This window comes from Aethalodelphis obliquidens, unplaced genomic scaffold (assembly GCF_003676395.1).
Source record: "Aethalodelphis obliquidens isolate GAN/ISIS:26980383/991018 unplaced genomic scaffold, ASM367639v1 scaffold47, whole genome shotgun sequence".
Taxonomy (NCBI): Eukaryota; Metazoa; Chordata; class Mammalia; order Artiodactyla; family Delphinidae; genus Aethalodelphis; species Aethalodelphis obliquidens.
In genome coordinates this window covers 3471123-3491322 of record NW_020837991.1, presented here as the reverse complement: position 1 = coordinate 3491322, position 20200 = coordinate 3471123, and the positions used below count along the sequence as shown (strand labels likewise).

Sequence of the window (20200 nt, the reverse complement as noted above, 5' to 3'; positions counted from 1 at the left end):
TTCTCATTTGACTGCAACACTATACTTTCCTTACGTATCCTTATTATTGGGGGTTACTGTTAATAAAGGTGGTGATGGTGAAATATTTAGGTACTAAGCATTTATTTTATTTTATCTTTTTTTCATTTTAACATCTTTACTGGAGTATAATTGCTTTACAATGGTATGTTAGTTTCAGCTTCACAACAAAATGGATCAGTTATATATATACATATGTTCCCATATGTCTTCCCGCTTGCGTCTCCCTCCCTCCCACCCTCCCTATCCCACCCCTCCAGGCGGTCACAAAGCACTGAGCTGATCTCCCTCTCCTATGCGGCTGCTTCCCACTAGCTAACTACCTTACGTCTGGTAGTGTATATATGTCCATGCCTCTCTCTCGCTTTGTCACCGTTTACCCTTCCCCCTCCCCATAGCCTCAAGTCCATTCTCTAGTAGGTCTGTGTCTTTATTCCTGTTTCACCCCTAGGTTTTTCATGACATTTTTTTTTTCTTAAATTCCATATATATGTGTTAGCATACGGTATTTGTCTCTCTCTTTCTGACTTACTTCACTCTGTATGACAGACTGTAGGTCTATCCACCTCATTACAAATAGCTCAATTTCGTTTCTTTTTATGGCTGAGTAATATTCTGTTGTATATATGTGCCACATCTTCTTTATCCATTCATCTGATGATGGGCACTTAGGTTGTTTCCATCTCCGGGCTATTGTAAATAGAGCTGCAATGAACATTTTGGTACATGACTCTTTTTGAATTTTGGTTTTCTGAGGGTATATGCCCAGTAGTGTGATTGCTGGGTCATATGGTAGTTCTATTTGTAGTTTTTTAAGGAACCTCCATACTGTTCTCCACAGTGGCTGTATCAATTTACATTCCCACCAACAGTGTAAGAGGGTTCCCTTTTCTCCACACCCTCTCCAGCATTTATTGTTTCTAGATTTTTTGATGATGGCCATTCTGTGAGATGATATCTCATTGTAGTTTTGATTTGCATTTCTCTAATGATTAGTGATGTTGAGCATTCTTTCATGTGTTTGTTGGCAGTCTGTATATCTTCTTTGCAGAAATGTCTATTTAGGTCTTCTGCCCATTTTTGGATTGGGTTGTTTGTTTTTTTGTTATTAAGCTGCATGAGCTGCTTATAAATTTTGGAGATTAATCCTTTGTCAGTTGCTTCATTTGCAAATATTTTCTCCCATTCTGAGGGTTGTCTTTTGGTCTTGTTTATGGTTTCCTTTGCTGCGCAAAAGCTTTGAAGTTTCATTAGGTCTTATTTGTTTATTTTTGTTTTTATTTCCATTTCTCTGGGAGGTGGGTCAAAAAGGACCTTGCTGTGATTTATGTCATAGAGTGTCCTGCCTATGTTTTCCTCTAAGAGTTTGATAGTTTCTGGCCTTACATTTAGGTCTTTAATCCATTTTGAGCTTATTTTTGTGTATGGTGTTAGGGAGTGATCTAATCTCATACTTTTACATGTAACTGTCCAGTTTTCCCAGCATCACTTATTGAAGAGGCTGTCCTTTCTCCTCTGTACATTCCTGCCTCCTTTATCAAAGATAAGGTGACCATAGGTGCGTGGGTTTATCTCTGGGCTTTCTATCCTGTTCCATTGATCTATCTTTCTGTTTTTGTGCCAGTACCATACTGTCTTGATTACTGTAGCTTTGTGGTATAGTCTGAAAACAGGAACCCTGATTCCTCCAGCTCCATTTTTCGTTCTCAAGTTTGCTTTGGCTATTCGGGGTCTTTTGTGTTTCCATACAAATAGTGAAATTTTTTGTTCTAGTTCTGTGAAAAATGCCAGTGGTAGTTTGATAGGGATGGCATTGAATCTGTAGATTGCTTTGGGTAGTAGAGTCATTTTCACAATGTTGATTCTTCCAATCCAAGAACATGGTATATCTCTCCATCTATTTGTATCATCTTTAATTTCTTTCATCAGTGTCTTAATAATTTTCTGCATACAGGTCTTTTGTCTCCTTAGGTAGGTTTATTCCTAGATATTTTATTCTTTTTGTTGCAATGGTAAATGGGAGTGTTTTCTTGATTTCACTTTCAGATTTTTCATCCTTAGTGTATAGGAATGCCAGAGATTTCTGTGCATTAATTTTGTATCCTGCTACTTTACCAAATTCATTGATTAGCTCTAGTAGTTTTTTGGTAGCATCTGTAGGATTCTCTATGTATAGTATCATGTCATCTGCAAACAGTGACAGCTTTACTTCTTCTTTTCTGATTTGGATTCCTTTTATTTCCTTTTCTTTTCTGATTGCTGGGGCTAAAACTTCCAAAACTATGTTGAATAAAAGTGGTGAGAGTGGGCAACCTTGTCTTGTTCCTGATCTTAGTGGAAATGCTTTCAGTTTTTCATCATTGAGGATGATGTTGGCTGTGGGTTTGTCATATATGGCCTTTATTATGTTGAGGAAAGTTCCCTCTGTGCCTACTTTCTGCAGGGTTTTTTACCATAAATGGGTGTTGAATTTTATCAAAAGCTTTCTCTGCATCTGAGATGATCATATGGTTTTTCTCCTTCAATTTGTTAATATGGTGTATCACGTTGATTGATTTGTGTATACTGAAGAATCCTTGCATTCCTGGAATAAGCCCCACTTGATCATGGTGTATGATCCGTTTATGTGCTGTTGGATTCTGTTTGCTAGTATTTTGAGAGCTCTTTTTTTTTTTTTTGGCAGTACACGGGCCTTTCACTGTTGTGGCCTCTCTCGTTGCGGAGCACAGGCTCCGGATGCGCAGGCTCAGTGGCCATGGCACATGGGCCCAGCCACTCCGTGGCATGTGGGATCCTCCCAGACCGGGGCACAAACCCATGTCTCCTGCATCAGCAGGCAGACTCTCAACCACTGCACCACCAGGGAAGCCCTGTTTGCTAGTATTTTGTTGAGGATTTTTGCATCTATATTCATCAGTGATATTGGCCTATAGTTTTCTTTCTTTGTGACATCCTTGTCTGGTTTTGGTATCAAGGTGATGGCGGCCTCGTACAATGAGTTGGGGAGTGTTCCTCCCTCTGCTATATTTTGGAAGAGTTTGAGAAGGATAGGTGATAACTCTTCTCTAAATGTTTGATAGAATTCGCCTGTGAAGCCATCTGGTCCTGGGCTTTTGCTTGTTGGAAGATTTTTAATCACAGTTTCAATTTCAGTGCTTGTGATTGGTCTGTTCATATTTTCTATTTCTTCCTGATTCAGTCTTGGCAGGTTGTGCCTTTCTAAGAATTTGTCCATTTCTTCCAGGTTGTCCATTTTATTGGCATAGAGTTGCTTGTAGTAATCTCTCATGATCTTTTATATTTCTGCAGTGTCAGTTGTTACCTCTCCTTTTTCATTTCTAATTCTATTGATTTGAGTCTTCTCCCTTTTTTTCTTGATGAGTCTGGCTAATGGTTTATCAATTTTGTTTATCCTCTCAAAGAACTAGCTTTTAGTTTTATTGATCTTCGCTATCGTTTCCTTCATTTCTTTTTCATTTATTTCTGATCTGATTTTTATGATTTCTTTCCTTCTGCTAACTTTGGGGTTTTTTTGTTCTTCTTTCTCTAATTGCTTTAGGTGCAAGGTTAGGTTGTTTATTTGAGATGTTTCCTGTTTCTTAAGGTAGGATTGTATTGCTATAAACTTCCCTCTTAGAACTGCTTTTGCTGCATCCCATAGATTTTGAGTCGTCGTGTCTCCATTGTCATTTGTTTCTAGGCATTTTTTGATTTCCTCTTTGATTTCTTCAGTGATCACTTCGTTATTAAGTAGTGTATTGTTTAGCCTCCATGTGTTTGTACTTTTTACAGATCTTTTCCTGTAATTGATATCTAGTCTCATAGCGTTGTGGTCAGAAAAGATACTTGATACAATTTCAGTTTTCTTAAATTTACCAAGGCTTGATTTGTGACCCAAGATATGATCTATCCTGGAGAATGTTCCACGAGCACCTGAGAAAAATGTGTATTCTGTTGTTTTTGGATGGAATGTCCTATAAATATCAATTAAGTCCATCTTGTTTAATGTATCATTTAAAGCTTGTGTTTCCTTATTTATTTTCATTTTGGATGATCTGTCCATTGGTGAAAGTGGGGTGTTAAAGTCCCCTACTATGAATGTGTTACTGTCGATTTCCCCTTTTATGGCTGTTAGTATTTGCCTTAGGTATTGAGGTTCTCCTGTGTTGGGTGCATAAATATTTACAATTGTTATATCTTCTTCTTGGATCGCTCCCTTGATCATTATGTAGTGTCCTTCTTTGTCTCTTCTAATAGTCTTTATTTTAAAGTCTATTTTGTCTGATATGAGAATTGCTACTCCAGATTTCTTTTGGTTTCCATTTGCATGAAATACCTTTTTCCATCCCCTTACTTTCAGTCTGTATGTGTCTCTAGGTCTGAAGTGGGTCTCTTGTAGACAGCATATATAAGGGTCTTGTTTTTGTATCCATTCAGCCAATCTGCGTCTTTTGGTGGGAGCATTTAGTCCATTTACATTTAAGGTAATTATCGATATGTATGTTCCCATTCCCATTTTCTAAATTGTTTTGGGTTCGTTATTGTAGGTCTTTTCCTTCTTTTGTGTTTCTTGCCTAGAGAAGTTCCTTTAGCAGTTGTTGTAGAGCTGGTTTGGTGGTGCTGAACTCTCTCAGCTTTTGCTTGTCTGTAAAGGTTTTAATTTCGCCATCAAATCTGAATGAGATCCTTGCTGGGTAGAGTAATCTTGGTTGCAGGTTTTTCTCCTTCAACACTTTCAATATGTCCTGCCAGTCCCTTCTGGCTTGCAGAGTTTCTGCTGAAAGATCAGCTGTTAACCTTACGGGGTTAACCTTACGGGGTTCCCTTGTGTGTTATTTGTTAACCTTACGGGGTTCCCTTGTGTGTTATTTGTTGTTTTTCCCTTGCTGCTTTTAATATGCTTTCTTTGTATTTAATTTTTGACAGTTTGATTAATATGTGTCTTGGCGTATTTCTCCTTGGATTTATCCTGTATGGGACTCTCTGTGCTTTCTGGACTTGATTACCAATTTCCTTTCCCATATTAGGGAAGTTTTCAACTATAGTCTCTTCAAATATTTTCTCAGTCCCTTTCTTTTTCTCTTCTTCTTCTGGAACCCCTGTAATTCAAATGTTGGTGTGTTTAATGTTGTCCCAGAGGTCTCTGAGACTGTCCTCAGTTCTTTTCATTCTTTTTTCTTTATTCTGCTCTGCATTAGTTATTTCCACTATTTTATCTTCCAGGTCAGTTATCCGTTCTTCTGCCTCAGTTATTCTGCTATTGATCCCATCTAGAGTATTTTTCATTTCATTTATTGTGTTGTTCATCATTGTTTGTTTCATCTTTAGTTCTTCTAGGTCCTTGTTAAGTGTTTCTTGCATTTTGTCTCTTCTGTTTCCAAGATTTTGGATCATCTTTACTATCATTATTCTGAATTCTTTTTCAGGTAGACTGCCTATTTCCTCTTCATTTGTTAGGTCTGATGGGTTTTTATCTTGCTCTTTCATCTGCTGTGTGTTTTTCTGTCTTTTCATTTTGCTTATCTTACTGTGTTTGGGGTCTCCTTTTTGCAGGCTGAAGGTTTGTAGTTCCTGTTGTTTTTAGCGTCTGTCCCCAGTGGCTAAGGTTGGTTCAGTGGGTTGTGTAAGCTTCCTGGTGGAGGGTACTAGTGCCTGTGTTCTGGTGGATGAGGTTGGATCTTCTCTTTCTGGTGGGCAGGTCCACGTCTGGTGGTGTGTTTTGGGGTGTCTGTAGACTTATTATGATTTGGGGCAGCCTCTCTGCTAATGGGTGGCGTTGTGTTCCTGTCTTGCTAGTTGTTTGGCATAGAATGTCCAGCACTGTAGCTTGCTGGTCGTTGAGTGAAGCTGGGTGCTGGTGTTGAGATGGAGATCTCTGGGAGATTTTCGCCGTTTGATATTATGTGCAGCTGGGAGGCCTCTTGTGGACCAGTGTCCTGAAGTTGGCTCTCCCACCTCAGAGGCAGAGCCCTGACTCCTGGCTGCAGCACCAAGAGACTTTTATCCACACGGCTCCTTAATTTGGGATGATTCGTTGTCTGTTCATGTATTCCACAGATGCAGGTACATCAGGTTGACTGTGGAGCTTTAATCCGCTGCTTCTGAGGCTGCTGGGAGAGATTTCCCTTTCTCTTCTTTCTTCTCACAGCTCACAGGGGCTCAGCTTTGGATTTGGCCCTGCCTGTACGTGTAGGTCGCTGGAGGGTGTCTGTTCTTTGCTCAGGCAGGACGGGGTTAAAGGAGCCGCCGACTCGGGGGCTCTGGCTCACTCAGGCCGGAGGGGGGCGGGTAAGGAGGGTCACGGAGTGCGGGGGCGGGCCTGTGGCGGCAGAGGCCGGCGTGACGTTGCCAGCCTGAGGCGCGCCGTGCGTTCTCCCGGGGGAGCTGTCCCTGGATCCCGGGACCCTGGCAGTGGCGGGCCGCACAGGCTCCCCGGAAGGCGGTGTGGATAGTGACCTGTGTTCGCCCACAGGCTTCCCAGTGGCGGCAGCAGCAGCCCTAGCGTCCCATGTCCGTCTCTGGGGTCCGCACTTCTAGCCGTGGCTCGCGCCTGTCTCTGGAGTTCCTTTAAGCAGCACTCTTAATCCCCTCTCCTCGCGCACCAGGAAACAAAGAGGGAAGAAAAAGTCTCTTGCCTCTTAGGCAGGTCCAAACTTTTCCCCGGACTCCCTCCTAGCCAGCCGCGGCACACCAGCACCCTGCAGGCTGTGTCCATGCCGCCAACCCCAGTCCTCTTCTGGTGCTCCAACCGAAGCCGGAGCCTCAGCTCCCAGCCCCGCCCGCCCCAGCGGGTGAGCAGACAAGCCTCTCGGCTGGTGAGTGCCGGTCAGCCCTTATCCTCTGCGCTGGAATCTCTCCGCTTTGCCCTCCGCACCCCTGTTGCTGTGCTCTCCTCCGTGGCTCCGAAGCTCCCCCACTCCGCCACCCGCAGTCTCTGCCCGCGAAGGGGCTTCCTAGTGTGTGGACACTTTTCCTCCTTCACAGCTCCCTCCCGCTGGTGCAGGACCCGTCCCTATCCTTTTGTCTCTGTTTATTTTTTTCTTTTGCCCTAACCAGGTATGTGGGGGGTTTCTTGCCTTTTGGGAGGTCTGAGGTCTTCTGCCAACGTTCAGTAGGTTCAGCCAACGTTCAGTAGGTGCTCTGTAGGAGTTGTTCCATTTGGTGTATCTGTGGGGAGGAAGGTGATCTCCGCGTCTTACTCTTCCGCCATCTTCCCGGAAGTCCTCTGGTACTTAGCATTCAAAAATTTAGAAACCTGGTCACTTTTCTGTCTCTGCAAATATAGTTTATATTTCAATTTTGTGAAGATATCATTGATTTTAGCTGGCCTATCAACTATACAATTGAAAAATAATTTCTCTTTATAATGCACTGGTAGTACCTGAGTGATATATGTTCTGGATAAAATCTGTTGGAAGTATATGATGTATGCTTGTAAGGTATGATGTGTGTGCCTAATGTGTGTCATGTATTTAATTGTTTAGGCCAAAGATGGAAATGCAATAGGAAATGTAATAAATAGAATGGCCAAGTCTCATAATAAGGATATAGGGAAATATTTTAAAGTCTTTATTTAAAGATAATAGTGAGACATTAAATATAGTGAAGGACCTTTATTGTAAGCAGGAACAAGGTGGTCAGTTTATTGAAAACGAATGTTAAGGCAAGGCATCAAAATACATTTCTGAAACAATTTAAAACAATAAAAAAGTGTATTTATTTACCAGCTTTTTTTCATGTTTTTGAATGAAGGACAAAACCTTTGGTTCATCTGTTTGAGATCTGAGCGATCATTTCATTAGAAACCATACTGATAATGCATTGTTTATACATTCTGTTTTATCTGAGTACAGAATCCTAGATTTTATAATCTCCCTCTCAAGTCTTACCCACACCCAATTCAACACCAGTTGTTTTTTAGCGTTTCACTTTTTTTTTCTAGTCATTCAGTTTGTTTTTGTTTCCTTCCTTCCTTGCACTTATTTTAACTTAATATAATTTTATTATGGTAACATTGATTTGTAACATTATATAAGTTTCATGTGTACAACATTATATTTCTACTTCTGTATCCCCTACAGCTTGCCCACCACCAAAAATTTAGTTTCCATTCATCACTGTACAGTTGATCCTGTTTACTCATTTCCCCGCCCCCAGTATCCAATACTTTGTTTGTTTTTGTTTGGTTTGGTTTGTTCATTTATTTTGTTTTGTTTGTTTATTACTTTTTTATATTCCACATGTAAGTGAAATCCTATGGTATTTGTCCTTCTCCATCTGACTTATTTCACTAGCATAGTACCCTCAAGGTCCATCCGTGTAGTCACAGATGGCAAGATTTCATCTTCTTTTTATGACTGAGAAGTGTTCTATTGTGTGTATGTGTGTTTGTGTGTGTGTATGTATATCTCACATCTTCTTTATCCATTCATCTGTTGATGGACACTTGGGTTGTTTCTGTATCTTGGCGATTGTAAACAATGCCATGATGAACATAGGAGTGCATATAATTTTTTGGATTAGTGTTTTCATGTTCTTTGGATAAAGAACCAGAAGTGGAATTACTGGATCATATTCTATTCTTAATTTTTTTTGAGGAATCTCCATACTGTTTTCCATAGTGGCTGTACCAATTTACATTCCAACAGTGCAAGGGGATTCTCTTTTCTCCACATACTTACCAACATTTGTTATTGCTTGTGTTTTTGATAATAGTCATTTTGGCAAGTGTGAGGTGATATCTCATGTGGTTTTGATTTGCATTTCCAAGATGAGTAGTGATGTTGAACACCTTTCATGTGCCTGTTGGCCAGCTGTATGTCTTCTTTGGAAAAATGTCTATTCAGGTCCTCTGCCCATTTTTTAATCAGGTTGTTTTTTTTGTTGTTGTTCTTGAACTGTATGAGATCTTTAATATATTTTTCACATTAACCTCTTATTGGATATGTTATTTGCAGATATATTCTCTCATTGGGTAGGTTGTCTTTTCATTTTATTGATGGTTTTCTTTGCTGTGCAGAAGCTTTTTTCATTTGATATAATTACATTTGTTTATTTATGCTTTTGTTTTCCTTGCCTGAGGAGACATATCTAGAAAGATATTGCTAAGATGGATGTCAGAGAGGATACTGCCTTTTTTTCCCTTAGACTTCTATGGTTTCAGGTCTTACATTAAAGTTTTTAATTCATTTTTGAGTTAATTTTTGTGTATGGTGTGAGGTAGTGGTCTAGTTTCTTTTTTTTTTGCATGTGGCTGTCTGGTTTTCCCAACTCCATTTATTGAAGAGATATCATTTCTCCATTGTATGTTCTTTGCTCCTTTGTCATAAATTGTCCATATATGTTTGGTTTTATTTCTAGGCTCTCATTCTGTTCCATTGATCTATGTATCTGTTTTCCTGCCAATACCATGCTGTTTGTATTAGTATGGCTTTGTAATATAGTTTGAAGTCAGGAAATGTGATGCCTCCAGCTTTGTTCTTTTTCTCAGGATTGTTTTGGTTATTCAGGATCTTTTCTGTTTCTGTATAAATTTCAGAATTTTTGTTCTATTTCTGTGAAAAATGTCCTTGGGATTTTGATAGGGATTACATTGAATCTGTAATGTAAATTGTCTTAGGTAATATGGACATTTTATTTATTTATTTTTGGCTGCACCATGCAGGATGTGGGATCCCTGACCAGGGATTGAATCCGCACCCCTTGCAGTGGGAGTGTGGAGTCTTAGCCACTGGACCGCCAGGGAAATACCTTTTTTGTTGTTGTGTGTGTGTGTGCGGTTTTTTTTTTAATTGGCTTTATTTATTTTTTTCTTGGCCATGAGGCATGGCTTGCAGGATCTTTGTTCCCCAACCAGTGATTGAACAAGGGCCCACAGCAGTGAAAGTGCAGAGTGCTAACCAGTGGACTGCCAGGGAAGTCCCTTAATATGGACATTTTAACAATGTTAAATTTTCCAATCCATGAGCATGAAATATCTTTCCATTTATTTGTGTCTTCTTTGGTTTCTTTCAACTGTCTTACGGGTTTCAGGGCACATCTTTCACCTCCCTGGTTAAATTTATTGTGATTATAAATGGGATTGTTTTCTTAATTTCTCTTTCTGCCTAGCGTATAGAAATGCAACAGATTTTTGTACGTTGATTTTATATCTTGCAACTTTATTGTATTTGTTTATTACTCCCAATAATTTTTTGGTGGAGTCTTAGGGTTTTCTGCACATAAAATCATGTCATCTGCAAATAGTAACAGTTTTACTTCTTCTTTCCAATTTGGGCATGTTTTATTTCTTTTTCTTACCTCATTGCTCTGGCTAGGACTTTCAATATTGTGTTGAAAATGAGTGGCGAGAGTGGGCATCCTTGTCTTGTTCCTGATCTTAGAGTGATAGCTTTCAGTTTTTCACCATTGGGTATGATGTTAGCTGTGGATTTGTTGTATGTGGACTTTATTACGTTGAGGTATGTCCCTTCTATACCCACTTCACTGAGAGTTTATATCATAAATGGGTGTTGAATCTTCTCAAATGGTTTTTCTGCATCTATTGAGATGATCACGTGGTTTATATCATTCATTTTGTTAATGTGGTGTATCACATTGATTGATGTGGGGATGTTGAATCATCCTTTCATCCCTAGAATACATTTCACTTGATCATGATGTGTGATCCTTTTTTTTTTTTGAAGATCATCTTTTAAAAAAATTTTATTTATTTATTTTTGGCTGCGTTGGGTCGTCGTTGCTGTGTGCGGGCTTTCTTTAGTTGTGGCGAGCAGGGGCTACTCTTCATTGCGGTGCATGGGCTTCTCATTGCGGTGGCTTCTCTTGTTGTGGAGCACGGGCTCCAGGCGCGCAGGCTTCAGTAGATGTGGCATGCAGGCTTAGTAGTTGTGGTTCGTGGGCTCTAGAGCGTGGGCTCAATAGTTATGGTGAACAGGCTTAGTTGCTCCGTAGCATGTGGGATCTTCCCGAACCAGGGCTCCAACTCGTGTCCCCTACAATGGCAGGCGAATTCTTTCTTTTTTTTTTTTTTTTTAATGTGGACCATTTTTAAAGCCTTTATTGAATTTGTTACAGTATTGCTTCTGTTTTAGTTTTTTGGCTTCGAGGCATGTGGAATCTTAGCTCCCCGACCAGGGATCGAACCCACACCCCCTGTATTGGAAGGCGAAGTCTTAACCACTGGACCGCCAGGGAAGTCCTGGCAGGCGGATTCTTAACCACTGTGCCACCAGGGAAGTCCCTGTATGATCCTTCTGATGTATTGTTGAATTCAGTTTGCTAATATTTTGTTGGGCATTTTTGCATCTGTGTTCATCAGAGATATTGGCCTGTAATTTTCTTTTTTGTGTGTTGTCTTTGTTTGGTTTTGTTATTAGGGTAACTCTGGCCACATAAAATATGTTCTGTTTGCTTCAGTTTTTTGGAAGAGTTTGAGAAGGACTGGTGTTACTTCCTCTTTAAATGTTTTGTAGCACTCACTAAGGAAACCATGTGGTCCTAGGCTTTTCTTTGTTGGGAGGATATTCATTACTGATTCAGACTCCTTACTTATTATTGGTCTGTCCAGATTTTCTATTTCTTCATGATTCAGTCTTGGTAGGTTTTATGTTTCTAGGAATTTATCCATTTCTTCTAGGTTATCCTGGAAGATATGTATTATGTATATATAATATACATCTTTTAAAAAAATTTATTAGAGTTTTTTTTTAAATAAATTCATTTATTCATTTATTTTTGGCTGCATTGGGTCTTTGTTGCTGCCCACGGGCTTTCTCTAGTTGCGGTGAGCAGGGGCTATTCTTCTTCGCAGTGTGCGGGCTTCTCATTGTGGTGGCTTCTCTTGTTGCAGAGCAAAGACTCTACGCATGCGGGCTTCAGTAGTTGTGGCACACGGGCTCAGTAGTTGTGGCTCGCGGGCTCTAGAGCGCAGGCTCAGTAGTTGTGCACACGGGCTTAGTTGCTCCGTGGCATGTGGGGTCCTCCTCGACCAGGGCTTGAACCCATGTCCCCTGCATCGGCAGGCGGATTCTTAACCACTGCGCCACCAGGCAAGTCCCCGTAATATACATCTTAATCCTCTATCTGTATCTTGTCCCTCCCAGCTTCACTCTCCCCACTGGTAACCACTAATTTGTTCTCTATATCTGTGAGTCTGTTTTTTTTTGTTGTTGTTATATTCACTAGTTTGCTCTATTTTATAGATTCCACATGTAAGTGAGATCATAAAGGATTTGTCTTTCTCTGTCTGACTTATTTCACTTGGCATAATGCCCTCCAAGTCCATCCATGTTGTTGCAAATGGCAAAATTTCATTCTTTTTTATGGCTGAGTAGGAGTCCGTTGTGTATGTAAACTGCATCTTCTTTATCCATTCATCTCTTGATGGACACTTAGGTTGCTTCCATATCTTTGTTTTTTATTTTTTTAACATCTTTATTGGAGTATAATTGCTTTGCAGTGTTGTGTTAATTTCTGCTGTACATATACATATATCCCCATATCCCCTCCCTCTTGCGCCTCCCTCCCACCATCCCTGTCCCACCCCTCCAGGTGGTCACAAAGCACCGAGCTGATCTCCCGGTGCTATGCAGCTGCTTCCCACTAGCTATCTGTTTTACATTTGGTAGTGTATATATGTCAGTGTTACTCTTTCACTTCATCCCAGCTTACCCTTCCCCCTCCCCGTGTCCTCAAGTCCATTCTCTACCTCTGTGTCTTTATTCCTGTCCTAGATTCCATATATATGTGTTAGCATACGGTATTTGTTTTTCTCTTTCTGACGTACTTCACTCTGTATGACAGACTCTGGGTCCATCCACCTCACTACAAATAACTCAATTTCATTTCTTTTTATGACTGACTGATATTCCATTGTATATTTGTGCCACATCTTCTTTATCCATTCATCTAAGTGTTGATGGACACTTAGGTTGCTTCCATGTCCTGGCTGTTGTAAATAGTGCTGCAGTGAACATTGTGGTACATGTCTCTTTTTGAATTATGGTTTTCTGCTTCCATATCTTTAATTCCCCTGTTAACATTGTATAGTTGTCTTTTTCTCCCTAGAGATCTGTTAGTATTCGTTTCGTATATTTAGGTGTTCTGATGTTGGGTGCATATATATTTAGAATTGTTAAATCTTCTCAATGAATTGACCCCATTGTCATTATATAATGACCTTTTTATCTCTTGTTACAGTTTTTGGCTTAAACTCTGTTTTGTCTGATAGAAATATAGCTACCCCTGCTCTCTTCTGGTTTCCACTTACGTAAGTGTATCTTTTTCTATTCCTTCACTTTGAGTCTGTGTCCTTAAAGCCGCAAGGAATTGTAGGCTCATATAGTTGGGTCTTATTTTTTAATCCATCCAGCCGTTCTATGCCTTTTGATTGGAGAATTTAATACAGGAACATTTAGAGTAGTTGTTGATAGATAAGGGACGTAGTAATGCCATTTTATTAGTTATCTGAGGCTGATTTATATTTCCCTTGTTCCTTTTTTCCTCTCTTGCTGCCTCCCTCTGTGAACTGATGATTTTCCATCATGGTATGCTTTGGTTCCCTTCTCTTCATCTTTTGTGAATCTACTGTAGATTTTTGTTTTGTGGTTACTATGAGTCTTACGTAAAATGTTTAATAGATAAAACAATCTCTTTTATGTTGATGACTTAACTTTGATCAAATATAAAAACTACCCTTTTATTATTCCCACCCCTTTTTTGTTTTGGACATCACAGCTTAACTCTTTATATTGTGTATTCAATAAAAAATTATATCTATAGTTACTTTTAGTACTCGTGTCTTTTTTTTTTTGCTTTTCATCAGCATATTCTTTATATTGAAAAACAGCAAGATGGAGTTTTCTGCATGAACAGCATCATCATTAGAGGGGAATTCAGGCAGCTGTCATCCATCCCGCATTCCCTTTGAGCATGGAGGGCATTGCTACAGAATTCATAGTTGAGGGCCCTCTCTTGCTTCATTGAATACTCTTGTCTTTTAACCTTTATAGAGTTAAGTGGTTAATACACCATCATATTTACAGTGTTAGGGTATTCTGAATTTGACTATATACTTACCTTTACTAGTGTGTTGTATGTTTTCATGTTACTAATTAACGTCCTTTCATTTCAGCTTGAAGGACTCCTTTCAGCGTTTGTCGTAAGGCAGGTTTGGTGATGATGAACTCTCTTAGCTTTTGTTTGTCTGGGAATGTCTTTATTTCTCCTCCGTTTCTAGACGATAACTTTGCCAGGTAGAGTAGTCTTGGTTGGCAGTTTTTTCTTTTAGCAGTTAGAATGTATCATCCCACTCACTCCTTGCCTGCAACTTTTTTACTGAGACGTCCACTGTTAGCCTTCCCTCGTAAGTTACAAGCTTCTTCTTCTCTTGCTGCTCTTAAGAGTGTCTGTTTTTGACTTTTGATAGTTTTATTATAATGTGTCTTGGAGAGGTTCTCTTCAAATTTATTTTCTTTGGTGACCTATGATCTTCAGGAACTTGGATATCCAAATCTCTCCAGATTTGGGAAGTTCTTATCCATTATTTCTTTAAATAAGCTTTCTGCCCCCTTCTCTATCTCATCTTCTCTGGAACTCCAGTAATTTGAAAATCATCCATATACCATTTCTTTAATTCTTCGGTTGCTGTTGTTGTTATTGTTGTCCCCTGACTGGATAATTGCAAAGTTCCTGTCTTCTAACTTGTAGGTTATTTTCTTTTGCTTGATTTCACTCTGATGTTAATGCTATACCATTTTAAAAATTTCATTCATTATATTCTTCAGCTCCAGAATTTCTGTTTGGTTCTTTTTTATGCTCTCTCTCTTTGTTAAAATTCTGATTTCTTGTTAAAAAAAAAAAAATTCTGATTTTGTTTGTGTATTGTTTTCCTGATTTTGTTGAATTGTCCTTCTGTGTCTTCTTGTAGCTCACCGAGTCTCCCCAAAACAGCTATTTTGAATTCTTCATTGGGTAAATCGCAGATCTCCATGTCTTCGGGATTGGTTACTGGAAGATTATTGCGATCCTTAGGTGATGTTATGCTTTCTTGATTTTTCATGTTCCTTGCAATTTTAAGTTGCTACCAGGAGTGACTGGTAGCAGTCACTTCTGCCAGTCTTTACTCTCTGCTTTGGGAGAGAAATACCTTCCATGTCAGGAAGGTTGGAATTCTGAGGCTTTCTCAGAATGTCTGTGGGTACAGCTGCTCCGTGCTGTTGTTCCCTCTTGTGCAGAATTCTGAACTTGTTTGTTTAGCTCCTCTTGATTCTACATTGCCCGCAGGCTGGGTGCGGACAGGCCACCTCCTTTTTGTTTTCCCCACGGTGGCACTAAAGCTCAAGTTGTTTGTCTCTTTCTGGCCTCCTGATGTGGATTGGCTTTCTGTACGTCCTCACTCTCCATCTGGCGAAGCTCACTCTTGCTGCCCTTGTCAGGACTGTGCACTGGCAGCCAGCCACAGGGTGTGGGTGTATGGTGGTAAGGTGTGTGCAGAGCACTGCGGGGTGCCCATGAGTCATCTGGGGGCGTCTGTGGATGAGGTGTCCTGGGTGTCTCATAGGTGGGCTTGTTGATGCCGTAAGTAGGATCTGCCTTCCTTAAATGCCCTATGAGTGCACTGTGTGCTGCTCTCCCAGCCTCTTCACCCATGGTGATGCCACTCACAAGTCAGTATTCTGGATGGAGCGGGAGAGAAATGAGCCTCTTGGGCAGCATCCCACATAGCTGGGGAGGTTGAGTGCTCAGCCATTGCTCTTATGTCCCTTGTAGGAGAAATCATAGGCTCAGAAGATCTCTTGTGGCCCTAAGCTGTACTGCCTCGGGAGAGGGGTGATGTGAGTAAAGTCAGACTGTTCTCTTACCCTCTCCAGTGTGTCCAGATTCATATTTTTTTGCTCCGGTGGTGTCCTGGAACTTCTTGCTGGAAACCTGGACTTCACAGAGGCTGTCTTGTCTATGGGTGATTGATTAAGATAGTTTTTCCCAGGGGCTCCCTGGAGCCAGCTCATGCATCAGTGCAGAGCCCACAGCCAGGGTCAAAGTCCGTCTGCATGTTACCTGCTGCAACACTTCTCCCGGGCCACTTGGCATATGGTGCTGAATTCCAAAGCTCCCACAAAGACCCTTTTGTCAGTGGATAGATGCCAAGTTGTTGTTTTTCTGTGGGGGAGACACTAATGAGGGAAGTCTTATTCAGCCATGATACTGACATCACTCCTGCCTCAGTGTTAAATCTCCTTGTTTTAAGGTTTGGAGTTGAAGCTGGTCATGAGAGCTACTCAGTTTAGACTGAACATGTTTCCATTATTGTACTGCAACCTTCTGTTCAGCCACTTACCTTTTTTTTAAAAAAATAAAATAATATTGATATGGGCACGTAGTGATTTTTCACATTTTCACAAACAGCCTGAGTAGTACTCTGTAGAAAAAGAAAAGGTGAAATAAAAGGAAAGAAGGGCCACTTCGGGAATCTTTGAGAAAATTAATGGAATTTTCTTATATTTCACTTTTGGAAAATGTTTAACTCTGGTTTTCTATCATCCTATTGAAGAAAAAGTACATGTTGCTTTTTTTATTGTGGATGATTGCTATATCAAAAGGATTTGCCTGAAAAACATTGACTATAGTGGACGAATTGGGGAAAAGGGTATTTTTACACGTTGTCTTTTCTGCATTAAAATCTTGATTTTGCTGAAGAATCAGGTGGGAGTATCACAGACCTGACTCCTCAATAGTTTCCCAGATTTGGCCATTTTCCTCATCTCTACTGGTTAGAGGCCCTTCCCATATAAACAGATCGTAGTTACCTAGCTATTTAAGTAGGCATATACTCTCAAGAGAAGGATGTTGAGAGATTCTCAGAGGTCCTAAGAATCTAATGATCAGTAAGATTTTTTAATTTGCAGGAGCTGTACCCCTCATATGAAAAAGCCCAAGAAAAATAGATTTTTTTGAAAAGGAGGAATGACTGCATTTTTTAAAAAAATTAATTTATTTTTGGCTGTGTTGGGTCTTCATTGCTACGCACAGGCTTTCTCTAGTTGCAGTGAGAGGGGGCTACTCTTCGTTGCCGTGCGCAGGCTTCTCATTGCGGTGGCTTCTCTTGTTGAGGAGCACGGGCTCTAGGCACATGGGCTTCAGTAGTTGTGGCACACGGGCTCAGTAGTTGTGGCTCGCGGGTTCTAGAGCGCAGGCTCAGTAGTTGTGGCGCACGGGCTTAGTTGCTCCGCGACATGTGGGATCTTCCCGGACCAGGGATCGAACCTGTGTCCCCTGCATTGGCAGGCAGATTCTTATCCACTGCGCCACCAGGGAAGCCCGAGTGCAGTTTTTTTTTAAAGGAGGAATGAGTGCAGTTAGCAAATGTTATTACACTTAGGAATATCTGTACCTTTGTGTAAATCTGAAGCTGTGTTATCTTCTATGCCTGGTATTTGAAAGAAGTAATCATTTCTAAAACTACGTAGTACAATTAAAGTAGATCTTTTGAACTGAAGAGAATATAGTCTGATAGGTGCATATTTATATGTTTCAAAGTCAAAGTAAGAAAAGTTCTAACTTATTCATGCAGACATTTTACATTTGGCGTATTAACTCTGAGTCTTTATTAATCTCAGTTATCATTTATGAATGGCTCATTCGTGACTTTGTAGTCAGTGTTTCAAAATTATGTGTAATTAACATTTTTAGTGATCAGTTGGTAGAAATTCTCACGTGTAATTTTTAAGCGTGACTCTGATAATTGGCCTGCATTCTGTTAATTTTTAGTCTGATAATCTATTTGCAAGTTGCAAAAATGGAACGTTTATAGTCAAAACATCTCCCTCCCACTCGTGCCTTTTACTCAGTTGCCATGTTCAGAGAAAACCAGTATTACTTCTTATAGTCACTGAGAGTTATAATGTGGATTTTGTTTTGTTTTCCTGGGAGATTGATTTTCAAAGCTCAAAGTATATTTAAATTGAGTTTTTATGAACTTCTTTGAGATAGGTGAGATGTCAAAGAACAGAATTAATGTAACAGTTTTGGGAGTGTACCTTTTAAAAGTTTTAACCATGATATACAGAGATGGCAGAAGTCAACCTGGAAGGCCTTTCTCATTGTGCCATGTTAGTCCATCAGATAAGTCTGTACTATCAGTTATCACTGTGGCTAGATCTGAAACTAAGCTGATGACTGGTATTAGTTACCGAATTGAGGTACTTTTCTATTTGTGCTATCTAAAATGGTTATATATTTTAAAATTCTGCTATTTTCAGAAGATAGCAGTTACAAGATGTTTAACAAGAATGCTTTAAGGAGCTTTTTTTATATCTTGGGTACTAATATAGTTTTTACTCTAAAATCTTAGTCTTGGGTCTGTGGTTGATATCTGGGGGAATGTACCTATGTCGATTGTTGGAAAAGTCTCAGATATGTTTGCTTGCCTGGTACTTCCCTGCCAAGGAACCTCTTTTGTCCTGGAGAAGGCAAAAGATTGAGCTCAGTACATTATAGAACAATTTTTGAGCACTGTTTTCCCACCAACCTTGTTTTGTTTTCTGTAGGTGTAACTTTTTGTTTAGTGATATGGACCCTTTTAAATTTAGAATTGGGTGTAAATATTTCATCTCAAGTTATCTGCCCAGGAGCACTAATAATTTATGACAGTCTATAGTTGTGCTGCCCATTATAGTAGCCTCTGGCCACATGAGCTTTTAAAGTGGAAATTAATTAATTTCATGTGCTCAATAGCTACATGTGGTTAGTGGTTACTGCATTGGACAGTGAAGATAGAATATCTCCATCATTGCTCAAAAGTCTCTTGTATAATTTGGGCTGTAGTATATGTAATTCAGGTCTGGTAGCCTGGGCTGCTTAAAATTACCCTCATCCCCATCTTCAACCACTTCCTGATTTATAAGGTTTTGTGGTTTTATTAAAACTCAGTAAATTTTTTTTTTTTTTTTTTGCGGTACGCGGGCCTCTCACTGTTGTGGCCTCTTCCGTTGCGGAGCACAGGCTCCGGACACGCAGGCTCAGCGGCCATGGCTCATGGGCCCAGCTGCTCTGCGACATGTGGGATCTTCCCGGCCTTGGGGCACGAACCCATGTCCCCTGCATCGGCAGGCGGACTCTCAACCACTGCGCCACCAGGGAAGCCCCAGTTCTTTATATATTTTTAAAAGAATTTTTCTTTAGTTATTTCTTGGTTTCCATATTTCTGTTGTTTCTTTTCTTGTTAGAACATGTATGTGTGAAAAATATGCTTTGTTCCATTTGTCTCAGGAAGGACAAAAATATGCTGTTTGTGGTCCCATGTGTTTCAGGAAGCAAGAGGCTACTATGAGCAGACTGGAGTTGGTCCACTGCCTGTTGTCCTGTTCAATGGAATGCCCTTTGAAAAGGAGCAGCTGGACCCTGATGAGTTGGAAACCATCACAATGCACAAAATCCTGGAGACTACAACCTTCTTTCAAAGAGCAGTGTACTTGGTAAGTACTGTTTCAAGGCTGATTTTGAAAGAGAATGGTTTGCTTACATTTTTGTAGTCCTGTAGTAGGCAATAAAGTTTTCTATACACCAGTCATAATTGATTTGCAGACTCCCAGCAGGTTCTGCTGTAGTGAAAATATCCCTGAGACTTTCTGTACGTTTTTTGGGGTTTTTTTGCGGTACGTGGGCCTCTCACTGCTGTGGCCTCTCCCGTTGCGGAGCACAGGCTCTGGACGCGCAGGCTCAGCGGCCATGGTTCACGGGCCCAGCCGCTTCGCAGCACATGGGATCTTCCCGGACCGGGGCACGAACCCGTGTCCCCTGCATCGGCAGGTGGACTCTCAACCACGGCGCCACCAGGGAAGCCCTCTGTACGTTGTTTTTGAAATAACGAATTTTATTGGCTTCAAGCTTAAATTTTATTTTAAAAATTCTTAAGAATTTAGCCATTCTAAGAGATATTTGTTCTGCTTGTAAGGAATTTTGACTCAGAAAAATTCACATATTTTATATATATATATAGTTATTGTTGATATATAACTTACATGCTGTAAAACTCAGCCTTTTTTTTTTTTTAACATCTTTATTGGGGTATAATTGCTTTACAATGGTGTGTTAGTTTCTGCTTTATAACAAAGTGAATCAGTCATACACATACACATGTTCCCATATCTCTTCCCTCTTGCGTCTCCCTCCCTCCCACCCT

General features: G+C 40.2%; 1 protein-coding gene across 2 annotated transcripts in view; it reads left to right on the top strand.

Annotated features, from left to right (window-relative positions):
- UGGT1 (UDP-glucose glycoprotein glucosyltransferase 1) overlaps positions 1-20200 on the top strand; it is a 120919-nt gene that overhangs the window by 40554 nt on the left and 60165 nt on the right. For both annotated transcript variants that reach the window (XM_027082492.1, XM_027082491.1), the window contains exon 18: positions 19329-19493. In XM_027082492.1, coding sequence (XP_026938293.1) covers positions 19329-19493 — 165 coding nt within the window. The remainder of the gene's footprint in view (positions 1-19328; positions 19494-20200) is intronic.